The following is a 21,452-nucleotide window of genomic DNA, read 5'->3' as shown; positions in this document are numbered from 1 at the left end:
TGAAATTCTTTTTTTGTATACTACTGTATACACATTCGAAATTTACTATGGTCCAAATCGTAAGACTCTTGGTATTAACAGTTCACTGTTATATTTGGCTATGCCTCTCTATTCGGACAACTGGTTGAAAATTAAACTTTCACGAAGAATGGGCATTTCTTCTAGCGTTAACATTGAAGACTGACTCAAGCAAGGCGATGTTTTAGTCCCACTCCTTTTCTCCTTATATAAATCAGATTGAGGTTCCTATATTCATAATTTCATTTTTTTCCCTCAAAACTGGGAAATTGTCTAAGCTGTCATTTGGCATATGCAGACCATCTTTCATTATATTCTCTAACTCCATTTGGCCTTCAGTGTCAGTTCTGGATACATTTAATTAGCTAAATGGCTTACCCATTAATATCACAAAAACCAAAATCCTTTCTGTTGGTAAACGGACGGGGAAATTTGACTAGAAACTTGGCGAACAATCTTTTCAAATTGTAGGCACCTAAGATTATTGGGTTTACGTTGGGCTCAAAGTTGACTGCAGCTCAACATCTGGAAAAGTTAAAGTCTAAATCCCATATGGTAACTAAAGCCCTGAAAAGGTTCACACAGCTTTGTGGCGGTCGGGCATTTGGCCGAACTATTGAGACCTTTAATGCTAAATTGGTTCTAAGATGTCTTACACTTCGCTAGTGCTTAAAACAAAGAATATAAATAAATTGAAAAACAATTTTATCCAAAATGTAATATCTTTATTAAAGCTTTGATGCTCAACTCCTCACGCCATGATATGCTTTGAGTTAAACCTTACATCTTTTAAAATTGCACATTTTTAAATATAAAAAAATCGGTATTTTCGTGACTGTGCTTCCCCACTAAAGGCTCAATGAGGGCCATGATTTATCAAGCGCTGGTACAGAAAACATATACCATCTCAGCTTTCCTGGGAAGTGACATGACTGTCCGGTTTAATTAAAATAAACTACAATCTATTGAAGTTTAATTGAAAATGTTGAAACCAAACCGTCAATATGTAATCAAGAACTGCAGGAATCTCTTCATATAAATGACATGATTAAAGTATTAAGTTACAAAAACACAGAGCTTTTCTCAGAATGTTATTTTCGTCCCAAGCAATAGTATATTGGATCAAACCTGATCTGCGACTAGGTAAAAATTTCTAAAGTTTTGCCTTCTCTATATTTCCCTAAAACAATTTGAAGTGTCTTGGAATTTTGCTCAACTGGGCTCTCTGTGTATGCTCTGTAATCACAATGAAACTTTGGAGCACAGTCTATGTTTCTGCTCCAGCATGTGGGACAGGCGAGACAAATATTTGTTGCCATTTTCCAGAAAGTCCTCACTTCGAACAATAAAAGAAGCAACAAGGGAATATTTTAATTTACAATCCAACAGTTCCTCCAAAGATCATTATCCATTAGAACCATCTCCAGCCTACTTATATGTAAGAGGTCCCCCCAGCAGATCCAAGGATCAGGTGGATCCCGGGCAAGCCAGAATCGAGCCAGAATTAGCCACCGACTCTGACATATTGGAAATACCCCCCAATATACCAAAAATGAATTGTCAAAACAATCCAAGTACAGAGCAGAATGCAAAAACATGGACTGCTTGGGGCCCTCGATCCCACACCGAAACCACCGTAGTTTCATAATAAAACGACTATACGGAGTAAAATACCAATTGTGTACACACTTAAAATTATGAACCTTAATCCAAGAGACGTTAAATACTGAATGGGCCATCATATTACTACGCCGAAGATCCGCCTCATTGAATTCTGTGCTAAGCCAAGAGCTCCATTTATTAGCCCACTGCTGAAACCCATCCTCGACTACAGAATGTGAAGCCCTATTGATCACCTTTTAAACTGCCCCAATATTTCTTCTAGATGGAGTTTTCCTAATAAGACCCATCCTTACATCTTCGGTACAATTCAAGTCCTTTTCCTTGTCGCTCAAAATAAAATGCTGCATTTGTAAATATCTAAAGAAAAACCTGGAAGCAGGGTAACCAACTGCTGCAAGTTGCTGAATGAAATTAAAACATCGCCCTCAAAAAGTTCTCCTAGGGTCAGCATATCGACCCTTCACCATATTTCTCGAAACACTTCATGAAAACCATGAGGAAAATTTGGGGTTATAGCCCAGATACGTAAACTGATTAAAAGTAGTAATGCCCAGGTACAATCTCCTAAAAAAACACCAAACCAGATGAAAGATTTATACAGTCTTAATGTGAGTACGCTTGAAATACAATGTATCATTAATACCCGACCCTGGGACAATCGATTCACCCAACAGAAGAAACTCAGAAAACATGCGACCCAATGACCAAGGTGACCATCCCAGCACCAACCGAAGTCATTTGAAAAAAGAGGTCAGAAAATAAAACCTAACAATAGAAAGCAAACCCTTAACACTGGGGACAGGATCCGTGAAAAGGTAGCATAAAATACTAAAGGTATCTGGCCAGGACCGACACCTTCCCTCTAGCCAGGATACTAATAGCCTCTTTAACCTCAGCAAGAGTAATAGGTGCATTCAACTGGGCAGAGGTCGCATGGCGGTCCAAATACTACCGGACAAATCGAGCGATATCCTCTGAGGAAGAGAGGCAGCCTTCCCTTTAGAGATCCTGATAAAAATGACGGAAAACCTCACATACTGAGACGGGTTCATCAAATAACAGATCATTCTCATCCCTAACTTGCTGAATATTATTGGAGCAAGAGCTATCCTTTACCAAAAATGACAAAGTCTGCCCCATGTCCTGACTGTTCTCAAAGTATGATAACTGTTGAACTCTGCTGTTTTTAACAGCCCTCCCCCAAATTATTTTCTCAAGGGTTGCTCTGAGGATGGCAGACTGCTCCAAGAGCTGCCCAACTCGAAGCCCATCCCTTGCCCTGATAATATTTTCTAACTCGGATTGAACGGACCCCGAAGATCGTTGGATCCCCGTTCCTTCCACCACTGCCATCCTACATTGATTAAAAGCAAATTGAAGTGGCTGACCTCAACAAAACGCTTTGAGAGAATACCAGACCACAGGAAGTGGTGCCGTGCCTAAGTTGAATTCCAAAAACTTTGTTATATGCCTATTCAATGAGCTGGCTATAGCCCTCTTCCAGAAGTAACTGGCGTTCAAATGTAAAGCTGCGGGGGACAAATATCTGAGATGGCTCTTTAAGATGAATGAACAAAGACAGTGCATTATGATTCCAAAGGCCCCTTGGATTATAAATAATCCTAGAACAGAAGGTCAGCGTACTACTAACCAAGAACATATCTAGTCTTGACAAGGCCTTATGAGGAGCAGAGTAAAATGTAAAGGATTCGACCAAGGCATATGAAGATATTAATTGTAATAGTGCACCCGCAATCGATGCTTCCCCCAGCGGGCTGGGTCATCCTGGACCCGATCTAAGGGCCCAAGCTGGGATACAAAATCCTTCTTAGGGTACATTGTAACATTAAAGTTGCCGCAGACAATATAGGGCGGGGCCAAAGATGCAACTCCGATAAAAGAAATAAAAAACCTTTGTGTCATTTGTGTTAGGCCCGTAAAGATCACAAGCAGTAAAACAATCCCTGCCCTTCTGGATAGAAGCTTTCTACCAGCATCCCCGAGTCTGTTATCTGATGCAGGACCTCCCACCAACTATCACAGGCCATTAGGGCAACCTCCCTTTGGGAAGAGGTAAAACAAGAGAGGGATAAGGCATTGTAACAAAGTTCATTAAATACTGAGCTTTCTGATTGAGAAAGATGAGTCTTTTGGAGACACATGATTTGCAGCCTGAGATTGTTCAATTCCTCCCATAGCAATTTCCACTTTTGTAATGCCTTAATCCCATTGATGCTCCATGTTAGGAGATACAGCTGATGCCCAGGGCCTCCACCCATATATTTACTATTACCGTAGACCCACATTATCCACGGTCTTCCCTTTCCCACAACACAGAAGAAAATACAAGCACCAAACATCTTTTGCCTAATCAGACTGCATAATTTACTAGCAGTAAAAATGACCGTGTTCTAAATAATTAATCCAGAATCATACTCCAACTGCTCTGAAAGATAGACATAACAACCCCCAACCCAACTCTTCCCTCACCCCTGACTCCCATCCAGGCCAGCCAATCCACTCCCACCTTACCAAGCCCCACACTACTGGAGCCCAACCCCATGCCTTGATGCAGTTCAAATTCAGCCAGCCACTGAGACGCACCAGGCCAGTCCCTTTCCCCCGGAGTCCCCTCCAAAACCAAAGAATGCCCCTCTGTGCCCCTCCTGGCCCCCCTCAACCTCCACTCCCTACTACTCATCTATAGAAGCCATTTGCATGAGCTAGAAAGAGGAGACATAACAGGCTCACCCCAGATAGACCTCCCATGGGGGAAAGGAAAGGAAAAACACTAGATGGTGATCCAACCAACCCCTCCATCAAAAAGAAAGAAGAAGGAGCCCTCATCCTTACCGGATCCAAAAAAGGAGAGTTACCCAAGTAAAACCAAAGGGGACCGGGTTATGATACTGTTCAAAAAATAGAAAATTCCCTTCTGTGTCGTTATATATTTCCTATAATGATGTCACCATTAGTTAGCACTGAACCAAACATATACAATTAATTATTACAAATCATCACGCAACATAAAAAACCTTGTGTTCTTGTCATTTTATTATACACATTACAATTTTAGGTCAATACACAATACATATATAAAACACCTTCTTATACACACTGGTTTACAACTGATTACAAGAATTTTTTGCCACTCTTGACATATATTTACGTTTTCTCACACTATCCCTTTTCATAAATTGTTGACAAAACCACACCAGTTTGTGCACAATTCTAAATTGCGGTATATTCTGCCACAGTGTGTAAAGTACATCTAAAATTCGTTAAAAACAATACAGATTTTATTATGTCCTTGTGTCGACGCGTTTCGGTGTGTCTTGTTGTTTCTTAAACACCTTCTTCAGGACTCAGATTAAAAACAAGATAATTTTCTTATAAAACCAGACCATATTATCCTTAGTTGTATTCCCTAAGGAATTTCAGTGAAGATTAGAATTGGTATTCCATCATGGCTCCTCAGTTTAGATAAAATTCCTGGGGATGTTTCACAAGTGCTGCACACTATTCCTTTGCTGTGCTGATAATGTAATGACCATTGATGTAGTCTTTCTTTTCCAATATTCTGGAACTTCTTTTGCAGCCAATACTTGTCTATAATCGAAGACTTTCTATTAGGGAATCGTCTCAGTAAATTTTCTGACGCTACCTGAACCTCCGTTAAGGCGGAAGGCTGTTTTTAACACAAGGAGTGCATACCGGACCCAATTGATAAAAGGCGGCTGTACATCCGTAATACAGGGAATAACGTACAAAATTTACTGAGATGATCTAAACTGAGCAGGTCAGCTATTGAAAGGGACTGTAAAAGCCCATTCAACAAGAAGTGTGTCTACGTTTACAGCCCATTTTCCTGATTGACATGCAGAGCAGCAACATGGAAGAATAGACGCAAATCTATGCCATACTATTGCCTAGATTCAGCTTCCCAAAGTGATGCAGCAGTAGGACAAACTATCCAGCGTAATTTATTCCCGTGAGGTAATAATGTTTAGCCTTTGTTACCCTCCTGCTGCTGACTAAGAACATTTATGTATTAATTGCTTGTTATTCTGATTAAAGTATGTGAGTTTCTGAATAACAAAAAAATTGCTTTCATTTCACTGAAGATTTCCAGTACTGATATCTTTCATAGATTCATATGTAGCCCACCTTACCCGCGAACTCAAGCTCACTTATATACTTAAAATTACTCTACACTTGTGCTATGAAATCTGAACTATGGTTTCTTGAGTTAGGATGAGTGAATGCTGTGTTTTGCTCTGATTGTCTGAGTTTCACATTTTTTATATTGATGTGAATAAGCAACAGTAGTGGCCATGTTAAACTATTCTGTATATTTTTGAAATTGTACACTCCCTATACCTACAATGGAACTCTCAGCTTGACGATGGGGATGATTCAAGCATGTGAATCTATGAAAAATTCTAGTACAAGAAAACTTCAGTTACAGGTAAGTAACTTTTTTCTTCCTCCTTGTGGGGGTAAGTGGCTTCCAATATTGGACTGTTGAGAAGTGATAATACTTGCATGCATTGGTGCCTCCAAAAATGATTAATGTGTAATGCATTAATGCAGGTTATTGTTTCTTTTATATTTGTTTTTGAATTGTAGCTGGGAGAATGTACAGGCTCAACGCAGTTCAGCGTTTCAGAAGCGGGAAAGCATGCACTGTCATGGCAGAGTTGATGAGGAAGACTTTGATTCAACTGAGCCTCAGGAGATTTTTTTGGCCAGGCAGGAGTTCAGCATGCTTTTAAATGAGCAACAGAAAACATCAGAGCTTAAGGTAAGAAGGAAAAATATCCTAATCAAATGATATATTCTGACAAATCAAACTGAGTAATCCATAAAAAGCACTCAGCAAATAGATAGTAAACATTTCTTTATTTGAAAGTGACATCAAATGGCTTAGCTGTCTGTTTTTTTATGGATTACAGTTTTATTATTTTTTAATCCTAAACAAAGTTCTGCCAGGTCCCATCACAAACTCTTATTACAATTTACTGTGATATAATACATCAGGAATTGACCAAATAATTCCACACATTCCTTGATTAGTTGTTTCATGGGGATAAATTAGGTTACAGGGCATGGGGCAGGGATGTTGTCACAGGAATAGGTGGATCACAAAAAGGCATGCAGTGAAAAAAGCAAGGAAGTACAGAAACAGTTGAAGAATAAGCTCTGACAAGACATGCTCTGTAAATTACTTGAGCTGTCAAGCCAGACCTAAACAGACATGGGCATAGCCAATAGGTTCTGCTTTTTATTAGAGTATGTGTTTGGTAATAGTTGGCCGACTTTATGTGTGTTGCCCCCAGCTGCCTGGAATGAAAATCCCATATTGAATCAACATCCCAGGCTACATTAATTTGGAAGAATGGCGTAGGGCCTCTTTCATGAACAGACTTCATTAGCGGAGTTAAGTTGCACCCTCAAAGAAGAATGTTATAAAAGGGAATCAAAAGATGACGTTTGACTTGTATCTAATGAACTTAAAAAACGCAAACACAGCAAATTTAGCAAAGTAGATACATTTTAAAAAGGGACCGTTTTTTGTTGCATCATTTTTTTTTTTTCCAAAACCTTTATTCAAAGATTCAAGGTACACAGCAGAGAGCCTACAACCCTTATGGGCCGGCCGCGGTGAATATACTTGCATATGTCGCGGATCACACAGCCCTATGCCGTCAACCCGGAGGTACGGCGGCGTTGAAGGATGCAGGGGTACCAAGGTGTAACCATAATGTTGCAGGTCTAGTGTCCTTCAGAACATCCCAAAGGTATGGGCATAGTGCCCCTATATGCATTAAGGTGCCAAACAATCAACCCCCCCCTCCCTCCCACCCCTTAACTACCGGTCAACACTACGCTCGTCTTACGTGTCCATGGCTCGGGCCTGCAGCCGCCGCCCCCCTCCCCAGCACCCCAAACCGCAGCAGCAGGATACTAGACATCTCCGGGTTCTTCCTGCGCGATGGCAGGAGGTTCACAAATGCCCCCCCTAAAATCGTTCCACTTGGCCCATACCTCGAGCCACTTACGAGGGCACCCTCTCGCCACATACACAGTTTTTTCCTGCAGCATGCACCAATCCATATCGTTGTTCCAATCTGATAGTTTTGGTGGAACAGCGCTTCCCCAGAGCCTGGCTATGTTCCTCTTCGCAACCATTTGGCCGAGTGTGACCCAGAGCCTCCCTTTTGGCGGCAGGTCAGTTGGTTCCCATATATTGAGGAGGCACCGTTTAGCCTCCGGGCGAATCTCCACTTCCCACACCTCCTCCATACACCACACCACTCTTCTCCAATACCTCTGAATCTTCAGGCAGCCCCACACTATGTGGAAAAAGGTTCCCGTGTCCCCACAACCCCTCCTGCAGCGCGCTGTGTCTGCCCTCCCCATCATGTGTAGTCTCGTGCAAGAGATGTAGACTCTGTGTAGAATCTTCAGTTGAATAAGCCGCAATCGGGCCGATATCGCGACTTCACGCGTGGAAGCCAGGGCATAAAGCCACTCCTCGTCATCTATCTCCAACCCTTCCGAGACCCATTTTTCTTTTAGGAGAAGAAGCATATCTGGGGGGTTATTGATGAGTTTTTTGTAGGTGAGGGATATGGCGTGCTCCGCGAGATGTCCATCCAGCAGCCTATCTTCGAGGGGGGAGGCAGGCGGCAGCTTGGCCTCCGGTGGGATATTGGCCTGCAGGGAGTGACTTATCTGCAAGTACCTAAAGTATTCAGTATCCGCCAGCTCGTATGCTTCTCGCATCTGGGCGAATGTGTGGATCCCGGCAGGCCCCCATATGTCTTTGATCTGGGAGATGCCAATCAGGTCCCAGTTACGGAACCCCTTGGTGCGTCTTAGGTTGCCCAGTGCTTCGGAGGCCCAAAGTGGCGTGGCCATCGTGAGGACGCCAGACCAACCGAGCTTCTTCTGGGCGATGTGCCATATCCGCACCGAGTGGAGCGTCGGACCGGTGAGTCCGCGCGCCCCTCTTTTAGAGTAGAGTGCTATTTCATAATTCCCACCGGGAAGCAACCACCTATCCATTCCATATGCTGGGTCGTTCCCGTCCCCGTATGTCCCTTGGTTAATCGCGGACAGGTGGGCCGCCCAGTAGTATTTACGGATGTCGGGGAGAGCAATTCCACCATCGTACCACCCCAGCGTGAGCTTAGCCAGCGAGATACGGGGCATCCCGGCCCAGAGGAGGGTGCGTACCGCGGTCTCGATCGCCAGAAAGTAACTGTTCGGAACCAGGTCTGGGTAGTTTTGCAGCGCGTAGAGGAATCGCGGGAGCGATAACATCTTAAATAGCGCTGCTCGGCCCAGCAAGGACAGTGGGAGGTTCTGCCAGGATTTCGCCTCCCTTTGGAGCCGGAGCAGCGGCTAGAGGTTGTGCTCGTACAGCAGGGCCTTATTAACGGTGATATACACTCCGAGGTACTTAAACCCGTCCTTCGCCACCCGAATAGGGCAAGTGGCAGGGAGTCTGGGAGGGTCCCCGCGCAGGACGTAGAGATGCGATTTAGCCCAGTTGACTCGGAATCCAGAGTTACGACCAAAACTAGCCAGTATGTCCAGCGCCGCGATCATGGATCCACGCGGCTTAGAGAGGTAAAGAAGTATGTCATCAGCATACAGCGATATTTTATCCTCCCACCCCTCCGCCCATGCTATGCCCTGCACGGTGGCAACCTGTCTTATCCAGGCCGCAAGCGGCTCCAGGGAGAGGGCGAAAAGAAGTGGCGAAAGGGGGCAGCCCTGTCGAGTCCCTCTGGCCAGCGTGAAAACTTCAGACACCTTGTTGTTTACCAGCACCTGCGCCAGGGGTTCTGCATACATTAAGCGCACCCACTCGATGAAGCGAGGTCCAAAGCCCAGCTTGCGCAAGACTGCGAACATATACGGCCATTCCAAGGTGTCGAAGGCCATGGTGGCATCCAATGAAACCACCACCGCATCCTCCTGCAGCCTATGGCACTGCCCTAGCACCCCATGGAGTCTCCTGATATTGAGGGCCGTGTTGCGGCGAGGCATGAACCCCGATTGGTCGGGGTGTATTAATGAGGCTAGCACCGGCTTAAGCCTATTGGCCAACGTTTTCGCCAGTATTTTGGGTTCCGCGTTTAGGAGCGAAATGGGCCTGTATGATGCACATAGGTCTTTAGGTTTTCCCTCTTTCGGTAGTGCCACTATGGTCGCTGTGCGCTGATCCCGGGGCAGTAGCCCCACTTCCCTACTACGGTCGAACATAAGTTTAAGGTGTTTACTAGTGACCTCTGGCTGGAGCTTGTAGAGCTCTATGGGAATGCCGTTTGGACCGAGCGCCTTACCCGGGCGGAGGTCCCCAATCGCTCGCTGCAGCTCAGCCTCAGTGAGTGGGCTATCCAAATTTTCCCGGTCTGTGTCCGAGAGAGTGAGCATGCGTATGTCGGCAAGGAGGTCCATGGAGTCCTCCTCCGGCCGGTCCGATTCCCGCCTATAGACCTGCTGATAGTGATTAGCAAACTGTTGTACTATTTCCCGGGGCTCTATAATCACTCTCCCGTCTTCAGTGCGCAGCTCCGGCACCACCCGACCGGCCCGTTGTTTCCGCTCAAGCCAAGCAATGAGTTTCCCGGCTTTATCGCCTTGGTCGTATATTCTGCCGATTTTGTGCCGCGCCACCGTCTGGGCTTCGTGGGTCGCCAGCGCTCTATATTCCGCAGCCTTGAGCTGCATCTTGCGCCTAATCTCCCGGTCCCCGCTAGCCGTCGCCTCCCTTTCTAGTTCTTCCAGTTGCGCCTCAAGTGTCGTGACCTGCTGGGTTCGGTCCCGCCGTCTAGCCGCTATGGCCGACAGCGCCTCACCCCGCACCACAGGTTTGAATGCCTCCCACAGGGTGACCGGGGAGTCCACCGACCTCTCATTTTCTGTAAAGTAACGCGAGATGGAGGTGGAAATGTGTTTCCTAGTGACCTCATGTTTCAGGTGCCAGGCATTTATTGGTGCAGTGCAGCCCTCTCGTCTACTCCCGAATACGATATGTGCAAGGACCGGTGAATGGTCAGAGATGCCTCGAGGGAGGAGTACGGCCTCCAGCGCCTCCATATCGTGCTGCAGCAGGGTAAGGATGTGGTCAAGCCGCGAGAAGGAGTGATGTGCCCCGGAGAAGAAACTAAATTGACTTTCGGTGGGATGGAGCATGCGCCAGATGTCAGTAAGCCCAAAGGACTCTAGAAAGTCCGTCAGCCACCTCTGCCCCTGAGGCAATTCTCTAGGTGGCTGCCTATCGCGAGATCCCGACACCACTGCATTAAAGTCCCCTCCAAGCACAAGCTGCCCCTCAGGAAGCGAAAGGAGAAATGAGCCTAGGTCTGCAAAGGCCCCGGCCTGGAGGCCTGGGGGGACATAGACTGAGAGTAGATTAAGCGTTCGGCCCTCCCAACGCCCCGACACCGCCGTGAAGCGCCCCTGCGGGTCTGTCTTGGTGAGGTCTATGTGAAGAGGCAGCGAGCGACGCAAGAGGACCCCCACTCCCCTCGACCCGATGGTGAAACCTGAGTGCGCCGCTAGCGTGTAACCATATCTGTTTAAGGCCTGACAAACATTCCCCAGCAAATGTGTTTCCTGCAAGAGCACCACATCTGGCTGGTGCCGTTTGAGGAATTGTAACACTATAGTCCCCCAAACCATTAACATTCCAGCTGAGGACCTTCAAACTTTTTTCCCATCTCCTAGCCATAGCCGTGTCTCATCAGGGTGCCAAGTCCCACCACCCCGGAATCATACGTGCCGACAAGATTCGTGTGACCGTACCAATTCCCCAACTCCCCCCCCTCCCTGGGTCCCACCCCACCATGGCAAGACAGGTAGTGTACAACAAAACTAGTAAACCAGTCAGGCCACCCCCTCCCTCCCGTGTCTGACCCCAACATCCCTACCCCCCCGTGCAAAAACAAACCCCCCCTCCCTGCCCCCTGCTCCGTGGGTTCCGAACTACCCACCACCCCAATTAGCAGAGCGCCTGTCGCCCAACCCTGCCCCGGTGAACCCACCGAGAAACTGTACTTGGGAAGTTCGTGGGCCAGCCCCCTCCTGGCCGCCCGTCCGTGGTGTCCCAGTTCGTTCAGCCCCCAAGGCCCGGTGCCAAATGGAAACTGGAGCCAGCCCCCAAAGGACATGCAGCCGTATCGCCCCGGGGCCACCTAGTCTCAGAGTGAAGGCACATGTGTTATACGTTACTGTCCGAAGTCTTCATGGTGGCAGCTCTCGTTGCTTCGTCGCGGCGTTCCTTCTCCCGGCGAGTCCCAACGGGGACTGTTCGACCTGGAACGCCAGGACCGCTGACTCAGCTCACCACCTTCTGGGCGTCCTGCCGCCGACTCTCTCTCTGTGGCGGGAAGGCCCGCGTTCCGCCATCGATCATTTTCGCGCCGGGAACCCTGAGCCGCCACTCCCGCATCCAGCCACTCCTGTACCGCCTCCGGCGAGTTGAAAAAGAGGGAGCGGCCACCAGCTATAATTTTCAGTTTGGCGGGAAAGAACATCATGTATTTGATCCCGCGATCTCGCAACGCCGCCTTGACCCCTTGAAAGGAGCGCCTTTCCCGCTGGACCTGGAGCGTAAAGTCAGGAAAGAATCGGACCGTTGCCCCTTCGTACTTTAGATCACCCTGTTGTCTCGCCGCCTGGAGAATTGCGTCCCGGTCACGAAAATTCAGGATTTTCGCTATGATCATCCGTGGCATAGCCCCAGGTTTGGGTCGTGGGATAGGGGCTCTATGCGCCCTCTCAATTGTGAAGAACTTAGAGAGACGCTTGGGTTTCAGGTGTCGGAGGATCAGTTCCTCTAGAAAGAGCTCCATACAGTCCCCTTCAAGCCCCTCCGCAACACCAACGACGCGGATATTGCTTCTCCGGGCCCTGCCTTCCTGGTCGTCCAGCTGCAGTGCCATCAGGCGGTGCTGGTGCACTAGCTCATTTACCCGACCCTCGAGCCTCTTCTCCGAGTCCTGCAGTGCCTTGATATCGACTTCATTGGCTTTGGAGCGGTCCGTTGTTTTCCCAAGGTCGGCTCGGAGCAGGTTCACTTCAATAGTAATTTTGTCCATCTTTGTTTCAAGGGTTGTGCCCAGGGTTTGAATCGCGGCCATTATGGACTGCAAGGACGGTTCCGCCGGGCCTGCAGCCTCCTTCGTAGCCCCGTCTGTCTGAGGCGGCGCCCTGGCCACCGTGTACTGGTCAAGCTTGTTGGCCTGGGTCGCGGCGCCGCCCTTGGGCCTCATGGCGGTCCGGGCGCCCCGGGGGCCAAGAGCTCCTCCGCCCGCCGCACAGCCAAGCGTCCTCTGGGCCGCACCAGCGCCCTCCGGCGTGTCCCTGGCTCCAAGCGCTTTATCAAGGCCCAGTTTGGAAGGAGGCCTCCGTCGCACTTAGGCAGGCTCGCGATCGGGCGCGGGCCGCGCCGTCCCAGTCCCCGGCTCCTAGGCGGCAGGCTGTCCCCAGCCGCGATCGGCGGTCCCCACCTGTTGTCTGGGCAGTGTATTCCTCAGCGAACAGCCCCGGCCGGGCCCCGTCATCCCACTCCTGCGGCTGCAAATGGCGCCCTCACCCGGCCGGGGAGTCACTCTGCCGAAGCCTCGATCGCGGTGTCGCGTCGCTCCCTCGGACTACTGTTGGTCGCCGGCCTTGGCGACAGGCGCCCGGATCCAGGGGCAGTCCAGCGCCGCCCACTCGGCCGCGTCCCTCCGAGACGGCGCTCCTCCGCGCAGGTCACCGAGCAGGCCACGAGCCGGGGCCTCGAGTTGTGCCGGCAGCAGTCGCGGAGCTCCAGCGCCGAGGCGCCCTGCCGCCGCCGCCCGTTGCGGCCGACCTCCCGGGCGGTGTGGTTCTCTCCGGAGGTCGCCGAGCAGCTCTCTGGGGCACCAGATCAAGGGGATCCGGGGGGAAGCTCAAGTCGCTCCCCTCCGTGCGGATTATGGCCGGATTGCGAGGAACACCAACGGCCCCGGCGGAGCTCCGGGATCAAGCGGCCATTTCCCAAGGCGCCTGGCCACGCCCCCCCTTTGTTGCATCATTATGTGAGCCTTTGTGCGCAGGCATATTTAGTTTATGGACAATAAAACCTAAAATCTAACAGAATTTTTTGCTGACAGCAAAGTAAAAAAAATAAACTTGCAATGACAATTACTGAATAGCATTGTGTCTTTATGAAAGGCAAAGGCTTCCAAACAGTGAGCACTTCCTAAACAAAAAAACATAAAACAGCAATTAAAATATCATTGGGTCAGCAAAGTCAATACATCAAGGAGCGCCCACTGTCTCTAGTATAACAAAACAAGTGCTTGAATGCCATCATCAAAAACAGACCTAATAAATTTAGACTCCATGATTTCTATATCCATTCTCTCTAGCAAACAAAATAAGGGTACAACGCTACTAGGACATGACCATGTCCTGGTACACCAGTTTATTATTCTGTTCCTGCTGAACCACATTAGATGGTGCTTGATGTCTTGCTGCAGGAGGAACTCCAGCCTCAGATGTTGACACCTGCTCAGTCTCTCTGGAGTTCACCCCTAGCCTGGGATGTATTGCCATATGTGGCGCCACTTCCCAATAGTACTTTGAGAGTACTTTTTTTCTGTACCTCTAGAAAATGTATCTGATAGAGACTTCTAGCTGCAGATTTCTTACTTTAGAATTATCCCCAGGTTTCAGACTGGATCCGGAAATCCTTTTTCTGAGCAGTACCCCTGCTTGCCAGTTGGTGGCGTAGTTCGGCTCCACGTGGTGTCAATGGCGACATCCGCTCTAAAAATAATGTTCGGTGTGCCTGTATAGGCCACCCACTGCCCTTAAGTCAGATCTTTTCTTTTCATGCCAGCCAGTGCAGATCCGGAAAGAGCTACCCCTTAGTCATTTTTTTACTAGGTTTTTTCGACGTTTTGTCATAGTCTTTTTTAGCTTTACCTCCTGGTATGGTAGGGATGGGATGTCCTCCAAGTAGGCCAGCTTCAAGCCCTGCAGCTCCTGTCAATGACGGATGTCAGTGACGAACCTGCACCTTGTATGCCTCTGGTGTGTCTAGTGGAACCATGACCAGAAGGTCTGCACCGACTGCCGCACCATGCACCCGAAAACCTCGAGGGAGCACTCCATCAATCTTACGGCAGCTCGACATGCGACGCCATGATGTTCACAGTTCCGGTCGAGAGGAATGTCCCTTGAGCTGTAATGGATTCAATCATTGTTGAATTCAAAGTTGTTAAGCCATTCAGATAGGTCCAAGTACCACAAAAAGAAGAAGAAGAAAAAGTGTGCTTTGACTTCACCTCGTCCGACGGCTGACAAGACAAAGGAGCGTTGCCACTCAAGGCCTGGCTCCGCAGTTGAGCCAGCGTCTGGGTCGGCTCCACACCTCCCCGAGATTCCAGGAGCTGGAGCACCCCTGCCCAATTGAGGGACTTTTATGAGGCCATGCACCTCATCTTGGTTGGCCCATTCCTCCGGTGCGCCTTTGGGCCCCGGGAGTTTGAGAGGGGACCCTACTAGATTCACACCGGCAACTCTGGTGCCAGTTGGGCCCCCAAGGATTTACAAATGGATCCAGTTTGGTGCCAGTCGTACCACCTCGATCTTCCTTGACGCCGATCCCGAGGCTGCAAATTACATTTCTAGTAGAAACCTTGTTCTGACCAGGTGGAACAATATCAATACAAGTGACACCTTCTCCTTATCTACAGGCTGTTCTTCCTGCATCTCTCTTGTTCCTCATAACTTTCTTCTCCAGAAGCCATTTTCCCCAACAAGCAATTTCAAAAATGCAAAAGTTTATGAAAACAGCAGTTGAAGAAGCTCCTACATGGGTTGTCCTAGAACTCAGTAATAAGTTAAATAAGGTGGGAACTTCCTGTAAATGGAAGTTGACAGTCAGTCATTCCTAGCAATCAGGACTCAATTATGACTCTCTCAGGACTCTTGTGAGACACCCATGGATGACTGTAAGGGTACAAAAGTTAAAAAGGGTACAGTTATTTATCAAAAACCAAGAAGGAATAATAATTACATGTTTCCTTTAGAAAACCCTTAGAGTGACATAGAAGTAAAGAAGAGCAAACACAACTTTGTTAAATTATTTTCATTCCCACAAGACACCAGTGGGTGTAGAAACAGGAAGTACAGCCTACTTGGAGGTGCCACGTGAGCCTTTCAAATGTGCAAACTTGCGTGAAACTTCCACAGGAGCTTAAACGTAAAAAGCTAAATTGTTACACCAAACTACTGCCGAAATCCTCATTAAGCATCTCTTATATATAAGCTCCATGGTCAAAACTAAGGAAAAAAACACAATTTCAAAGTAAAGTGAACAGAGTCATTTTTTTTACTCTTTGCACACTCCTGTGAGTCGCTATATGCCTTGCATATTGTTGTAGTCACCGCTTAAGAAAGCCAATACAATTACCTTTGTAATCACCCCTTTAGAAAGCCAAGAGGCATACCTTCACAAGAATATTATGATCACACCCTGACAAACTAATAGGATTGCCTACATAAAATGATGTAGCGTACCCTTGATAAAGCCAAAAGACATTCTTTGTACATCAATGTGGTGACATCTAGAGAAAGCCAAAAGGCTTGAAAACATAGGTTGATGTGGAAACCTCTTAGCAAAGCCAAAAATCTTCCTTTTGTATACTTGTTGTCATTTAATGATACAATGATCCCTTGCAAAAGCCAGTAGGCTTACCATGTATATTGCTGTGCCAGGCAATAGGTTAGTCTTCATATAATGATGTGGTGAGCCCCTTGACAAAGCTAGTAGCCTTGCCTTGTATTATGATGTGGTCACCTCTTGACAAAGATAATAGGCCTCCCTTTAATAAATTGAGCTGTTGATCCCTTGCCAAAACCGGCTCTGTAGCACAAGAGTGGGCTGTCCGCACTGCCACTAGTTTTTTTCAAAAACAAGGTTCTGGGTGACACAGGTTCGATCGGGGCACCAACAAAAAAAAATATTTCTTAAAAAGTGAGGCTGGCTCAGGCAGGGGCATCACTAATATGTATTGAAAATTGTGTGGGTGGCTGCAGGGAGTGCAACAAGTGCAACAGCTCCCCCACAAATCATTTATGAAAATGTATTCTATTTTTCCTGGGGTGTATACACCGTTACCGTAGCAAGGTTTAAAATGTTTGTAAACATTCCTATAGCGGAAGCTTTTGCTCTTCAGCTAAGGATTTCAGGGAACCCCTTGTGGTTGGTGTAATGGCTGCATTACGTGGCCTAAGGAATTAAAAGAAAGACTTTCATATGTGTAGGAGGCTGGCTTAGTATATGGTGTAAACATATGTAAGCGGGCACCCAGTACTAATCCAGACAACCCTTATGGGGATTTCAGTGGTCTTAGAAAACCTTAGAAAGCTCTCTAAGTGGTAGATGTGGAGAGCAGCCTTCAGGCTTAGTCCAGAAGGAGTGTAAAGCAGCTTGTTTTACCAGAACTTAATCTTATGTGTATAGATTAAGTGAAAAAGAAGCACATAGTATATTTATAAAAATAGGTATGAGACACTCACTAACACATACAAATATCTCCTACCTGGAGATATACAAAAGGCACATAATACTTTATAATAAAAACAGGTAACTAGCACAAATACACAGTGGTCGCCAGGGGGAGATCAAACCAAACCATATGCTAAAATAGTGGTATGCGGACCATGACTCAAGTCAAGACTATACCCAGAAGACGTAGAAGCGCTATGGACCCAAGTGGAGAAGTGTGGCTCAATGATTAGAGCGGCAGACCCTGATGCAGAGGTCTAGCCCGGGACCAGGGTTCAATTCCCCGCCTCGGCGGGTCTTGGGCTCAAAAATTCCACGGACCTGATAATTCTCGCCTCGGTGCCTATTCCAATCATGGAGTCCCACTCTGCAACTCTGGGCAATAGCTTGCTTAATCTCCACAACGGCCCCCACAACGCTAAGGATGCCTGGCCTCCACCTTGGGAGTGCCCAGTAGTGGACGCCTCACAGGGAAAGCCAGGATGGGTTCCACAGCGGTATTCGTACAAGCTCCTTGAGACCCTTGCGGGTGAGTAGTGCGCTATACAAGTATCAAATTTACATTTACCCAAGGAACCACCCGAGGTTAGTAACCAGGAACCCCACGGAGGCCATGTGCAGATTGGGAACCCGACTGCATGCTCAATTCAAGTCAATGGATAAGTTGCTGTTGCAATTTTAAAGAAGAAGGGCCCTACCCAGTGGACTCTGAAGAAACCCACTGGAGGACAGAAGGTTGGAGAGCCACCCCACCCATGGATACCCTAGGAACCAGGATACCTACACCAGGGAAGCCGGGAACATGTTGTGAAGTGGTGTCGAAAGCAGCCGTCAAACTCACTGGAGAACATCGGGAAGATCCCGCTGCTGGAGAAGGTGAAAGTGTCCGGTCGATCCCAAAGGTGGATTCAAGTTGAGATGTACATGCAGGCAGAGGGGACAGCGTCTTTGCCACTCAGGAGTGACCATGAGGCACAGAAGACGAATGCCCACCGATGTCGGGTGTTGCAGGAGTGCTGACGGTGACCTTGAAGTTGCAGCTTTGTGGACCAGGCGACGCTGAGGAAGACCAGGATCTGTTCATGGGCTGTCCCAAGTCAGATGTCGAGAGTTGAGGGGTCGGTGGCTGTTGGAAGCACCAACAAGCCTTGGCAACTGCAAACAATGTGGAAGGTGAAAAAGAGACAGTGTCAGGTCCAAGTGACTCACCAAAAGCAGAAGAGTCTGGGCAGGCCCTGAGCAATCAGTGGAGCCCGCTGGAATCAAAGAAGACCCTGAAGAGGACCCACAGGCCGGAGGCACTGGAGTCACAAGAGGACCTCGAGCAGCTCACCAAAGATGCAAGCCAACAGTGAAAGAGATGTGGTGAGGACAGTGATCTTGGTCACAGGAGATGCCTGAGGTAGTGGCTATTTAGAGCCCGAAGATCATTGAGGAAGGGAGCCAACAAGCCTTTGCAACAAGTCGACGCGGTGCACAGGGAGTCCGTGGGAGCCCAGGAGCATCAGACCAGTTAGCTTGGGTGCGGTGCCTGCAGATGCAGGGAAGTGACTCCTTCACTTCAAGGGAGATTTCTTCAGGTGTTTTGGATGTCCACAGGCCTTAGAAGGTTCCTGTATGGAGCACAGGCACAGACGTTGCAGCAGACGAGCAAGGCAACGAGACCAAGAGCAGCAGGAGTCTTTCCAGTTGCAGCCTCAGTGCCCAGAGCGAAGTCCAGCATAGTCCAGAGTGCCCAGAGGGTCAAAGACAAAGTGGTATCTTGACCTGAATCTTGTCCCACGACGAATCTAGGGACCCACCCACAGGTAAGCCCTTAAGTACCCCAAGGAGAGGGTTGGGACGATTCAGGGGTCCTTCCCAGAGGAGGGCCTGGACAGTGGGGAGGGTACTTCCCTGTCCTTTGTCCAGTTTTGCACCAGAGCAGGCGCCAACGGCTCCCTGATCTGGTTTGAACTGGACTATGCAAGGAGGGCACCAAATGTGCCCTGCAAGAAGTCTCAGTGGCGCTGCCAAGCACCCCCACCCTGCCCCAATACACTAAACCCCGTCTGGGAGGTGGTCACATCTCCCTGTGACAGGATACCAATTGATCTGCCTTCCCTTGCTCAAGCTTGGCTCAGCAGCAGGAGGCCAGAAATATGTCTCTGGTCGGCAGCACCCCTAACTTGCTGTCCGGTTCTGGAAGACTGGGACCGGGAGCCCTGAGGGCCTCCAAGGGAGCTTTACAGTGCATGGAATCCTACCTCCCACACCAATTACGGTGTGGGGGTATTATTCTAACATGTTTGATACCAAACATGACAGGGTTTGTTACAGCCAGTTTAGAGATGATGAATGCATAATGACGCACGGCCCCTCTATATGTTATATGGCTGATTCACTTATAACCCAGGAGAATGGACTCTGTAGGTTATTGGGGTGATCCACTCATGCAGGGGCACCCTCACACTTATAACCGAGCACCCTGCCTTCAGGATTGAAAGGCCTGCCTTAGCGGTGACTTGTAGGTTTTAAGTGCAGTGACCTCAGATATAGGGAAACCTAAATCTGTCGTAATTGGTGCTAGCACCAGCTTACATAGGCTGCAATGGCAGGCCTGTAGTTACAGTTTGAGTGGTCTCCCATGGGTGGCATCATACATGCTTCAGCCCATGAGGGACCCCTGAGGTACCTATGCCCTGGGTACCTCAGTACCAGATACTAGGGACTTATAAGGGTACACCAATATACAATCTGGGATGTACCTAAGTACTTTCCATAACCAATTTAGGAGAGAAAGCACAGATACTATAGTCCTGATTAGCAGGATCCCAGTCAGACTAGTCAGAAACAGCATAACACCAGGCAAAAAGTGGGGGTAACCATAAAATCAGATCCTACGTACCTACAATATGTGTTTATTTTGTAGACAAAGCCAATAGTCTTGACTTCATATATTTATGTGATCTCCCCTGGACAAAACCAATAAGCTTACTTTGTATCTTAATGGCAGTCACTCCTTGCGCTCACAATACGGAAGCTATAAAAACAGCAGGTTGGAGCTTCCGCACCAAAGGCAAGCCCATCTGCGCTCGGACTGCACTCAACGCCAGCTATTCTGCCAGTGAGAATTTAAACCACCAGGTTAAGATCAGTTATACTCGCGATGAACTGGTGCATATCAGTAAGCTGTCCACTTCAGGCCCCTCAGCTGCTAATTTTGATTCCAAAAGTAATGTTGTAAAAATAGAGTCCATATGTATGCTGAAGTGTGGCCTGCTGAATGCTAGATCTTTGCCAAAACATGATGAGATTAATCTAATGCTTGACAGCTGGGGACTTGATGTCTCATTTATCACAGAAACATGGACTACAACAGAGTCGGCTTTCGAACTCGACAGAGCCCGCCCGGATGGGTAGAAAGGTTTCCACAACCCCCAGGCTATTAGGAAAGGGCTTGGGACTGGTATTCTCTACAGGGACAAATGAAATTTCACTGTTTTCCCTCTAGACAAAGTAGATGAAATTTAAATGTTAGGGTTCCAGTTGAAAGGGCACAAGGGTAATGTGGCTGCAGGGATCTTATGTTATAGACCATCTAATACTCCAAGATCTTCCCTCCCCCTTCCTGGACATTTTAACCAACATGACACTTATGCATGCTAACCTCTTTCTGTTAGGAGACTTAAATCTCTGGGCGGAAGGGGACTCACCCCCGACATATAAGGAACTGATGAACTCCTGGGAGACTATAGGTCTACAACAGCAGGTACACTGCCCTACACCATCATCATTATAAAACTTTATTCGAATCTTTTTTGGATTCATGAAAGTACAAACAGTTTAAAATTAATTTTCAATATGATAAAATATGATATAATACATGATATTATGTTTTAAAATTTTCATATAGTAACATTAAAATCTTCATCAATACACATCATTAAGTTATCCGAGTTAATAATATTACTTTTTGGCCCAGGTCCATCCTTCATTCGGTTTCTTAAACAAGATGGTCTAAAAATGAAATGTTCGAAATGTCCTTCTTTGTATGGCCCGGTTTATGAAACCAACATAACTACAGGGTAATTCATTATCAAGGGTAAATGTAAATCTCATTGCGTCTTTATAAAAAAATATTTTCTGTGCAATAAAAATTGGACGTAAAAATATTTTTCTAATGTCTTGGTAAAACTTGCAAAACAACATCAATTGCATCATGGTCTGATTATATTTTTACTTACATGGGCATTTATGTTCTATT

General features: G+C 47.5%; 1 protein-coding gene across 1 annotated transcript in view; it reads left to right on the top strand.

Moving 5' to 3' along the window:
• The window catches only part of LOC146796583 (kinesin-like protein KIF19), a 1,608,680-nt gene that overhangs the window by 994,000 nt on the left and 593,228 nt on the right, over window positions 1–21,452 (top strand). The window contains exon 13 of the mRNA XM_085629222.1: window positions 6,271–6,445. Within this exon, the coding sequence (XP_085485348.1) occupies window positions 6,271–6,445 (175 nt within the window). The remainder of the gene's footprint in view (window positions 1–6,270; window positions 6,446–21,452) is intronic.

This window comes from Triturus cristatus, chromosome 10 (assembly GCF_964204655.1).
Source record: "Triturus cristatus chromosome 10, aTriCri1.1, whole genome shotgun sequence".
Classification (NCBI taxonomy): Eukaryota; Metazoa; Chordata; class Amphibia; order Caudata; family Salamandridae; genus Triturus; species Triturus cristatus.
The sequence above is the reverse complement of the archived record's forward strand: the minus strand, read 5'-3'. Positions and strand labels throughout refer to the sequence as shown.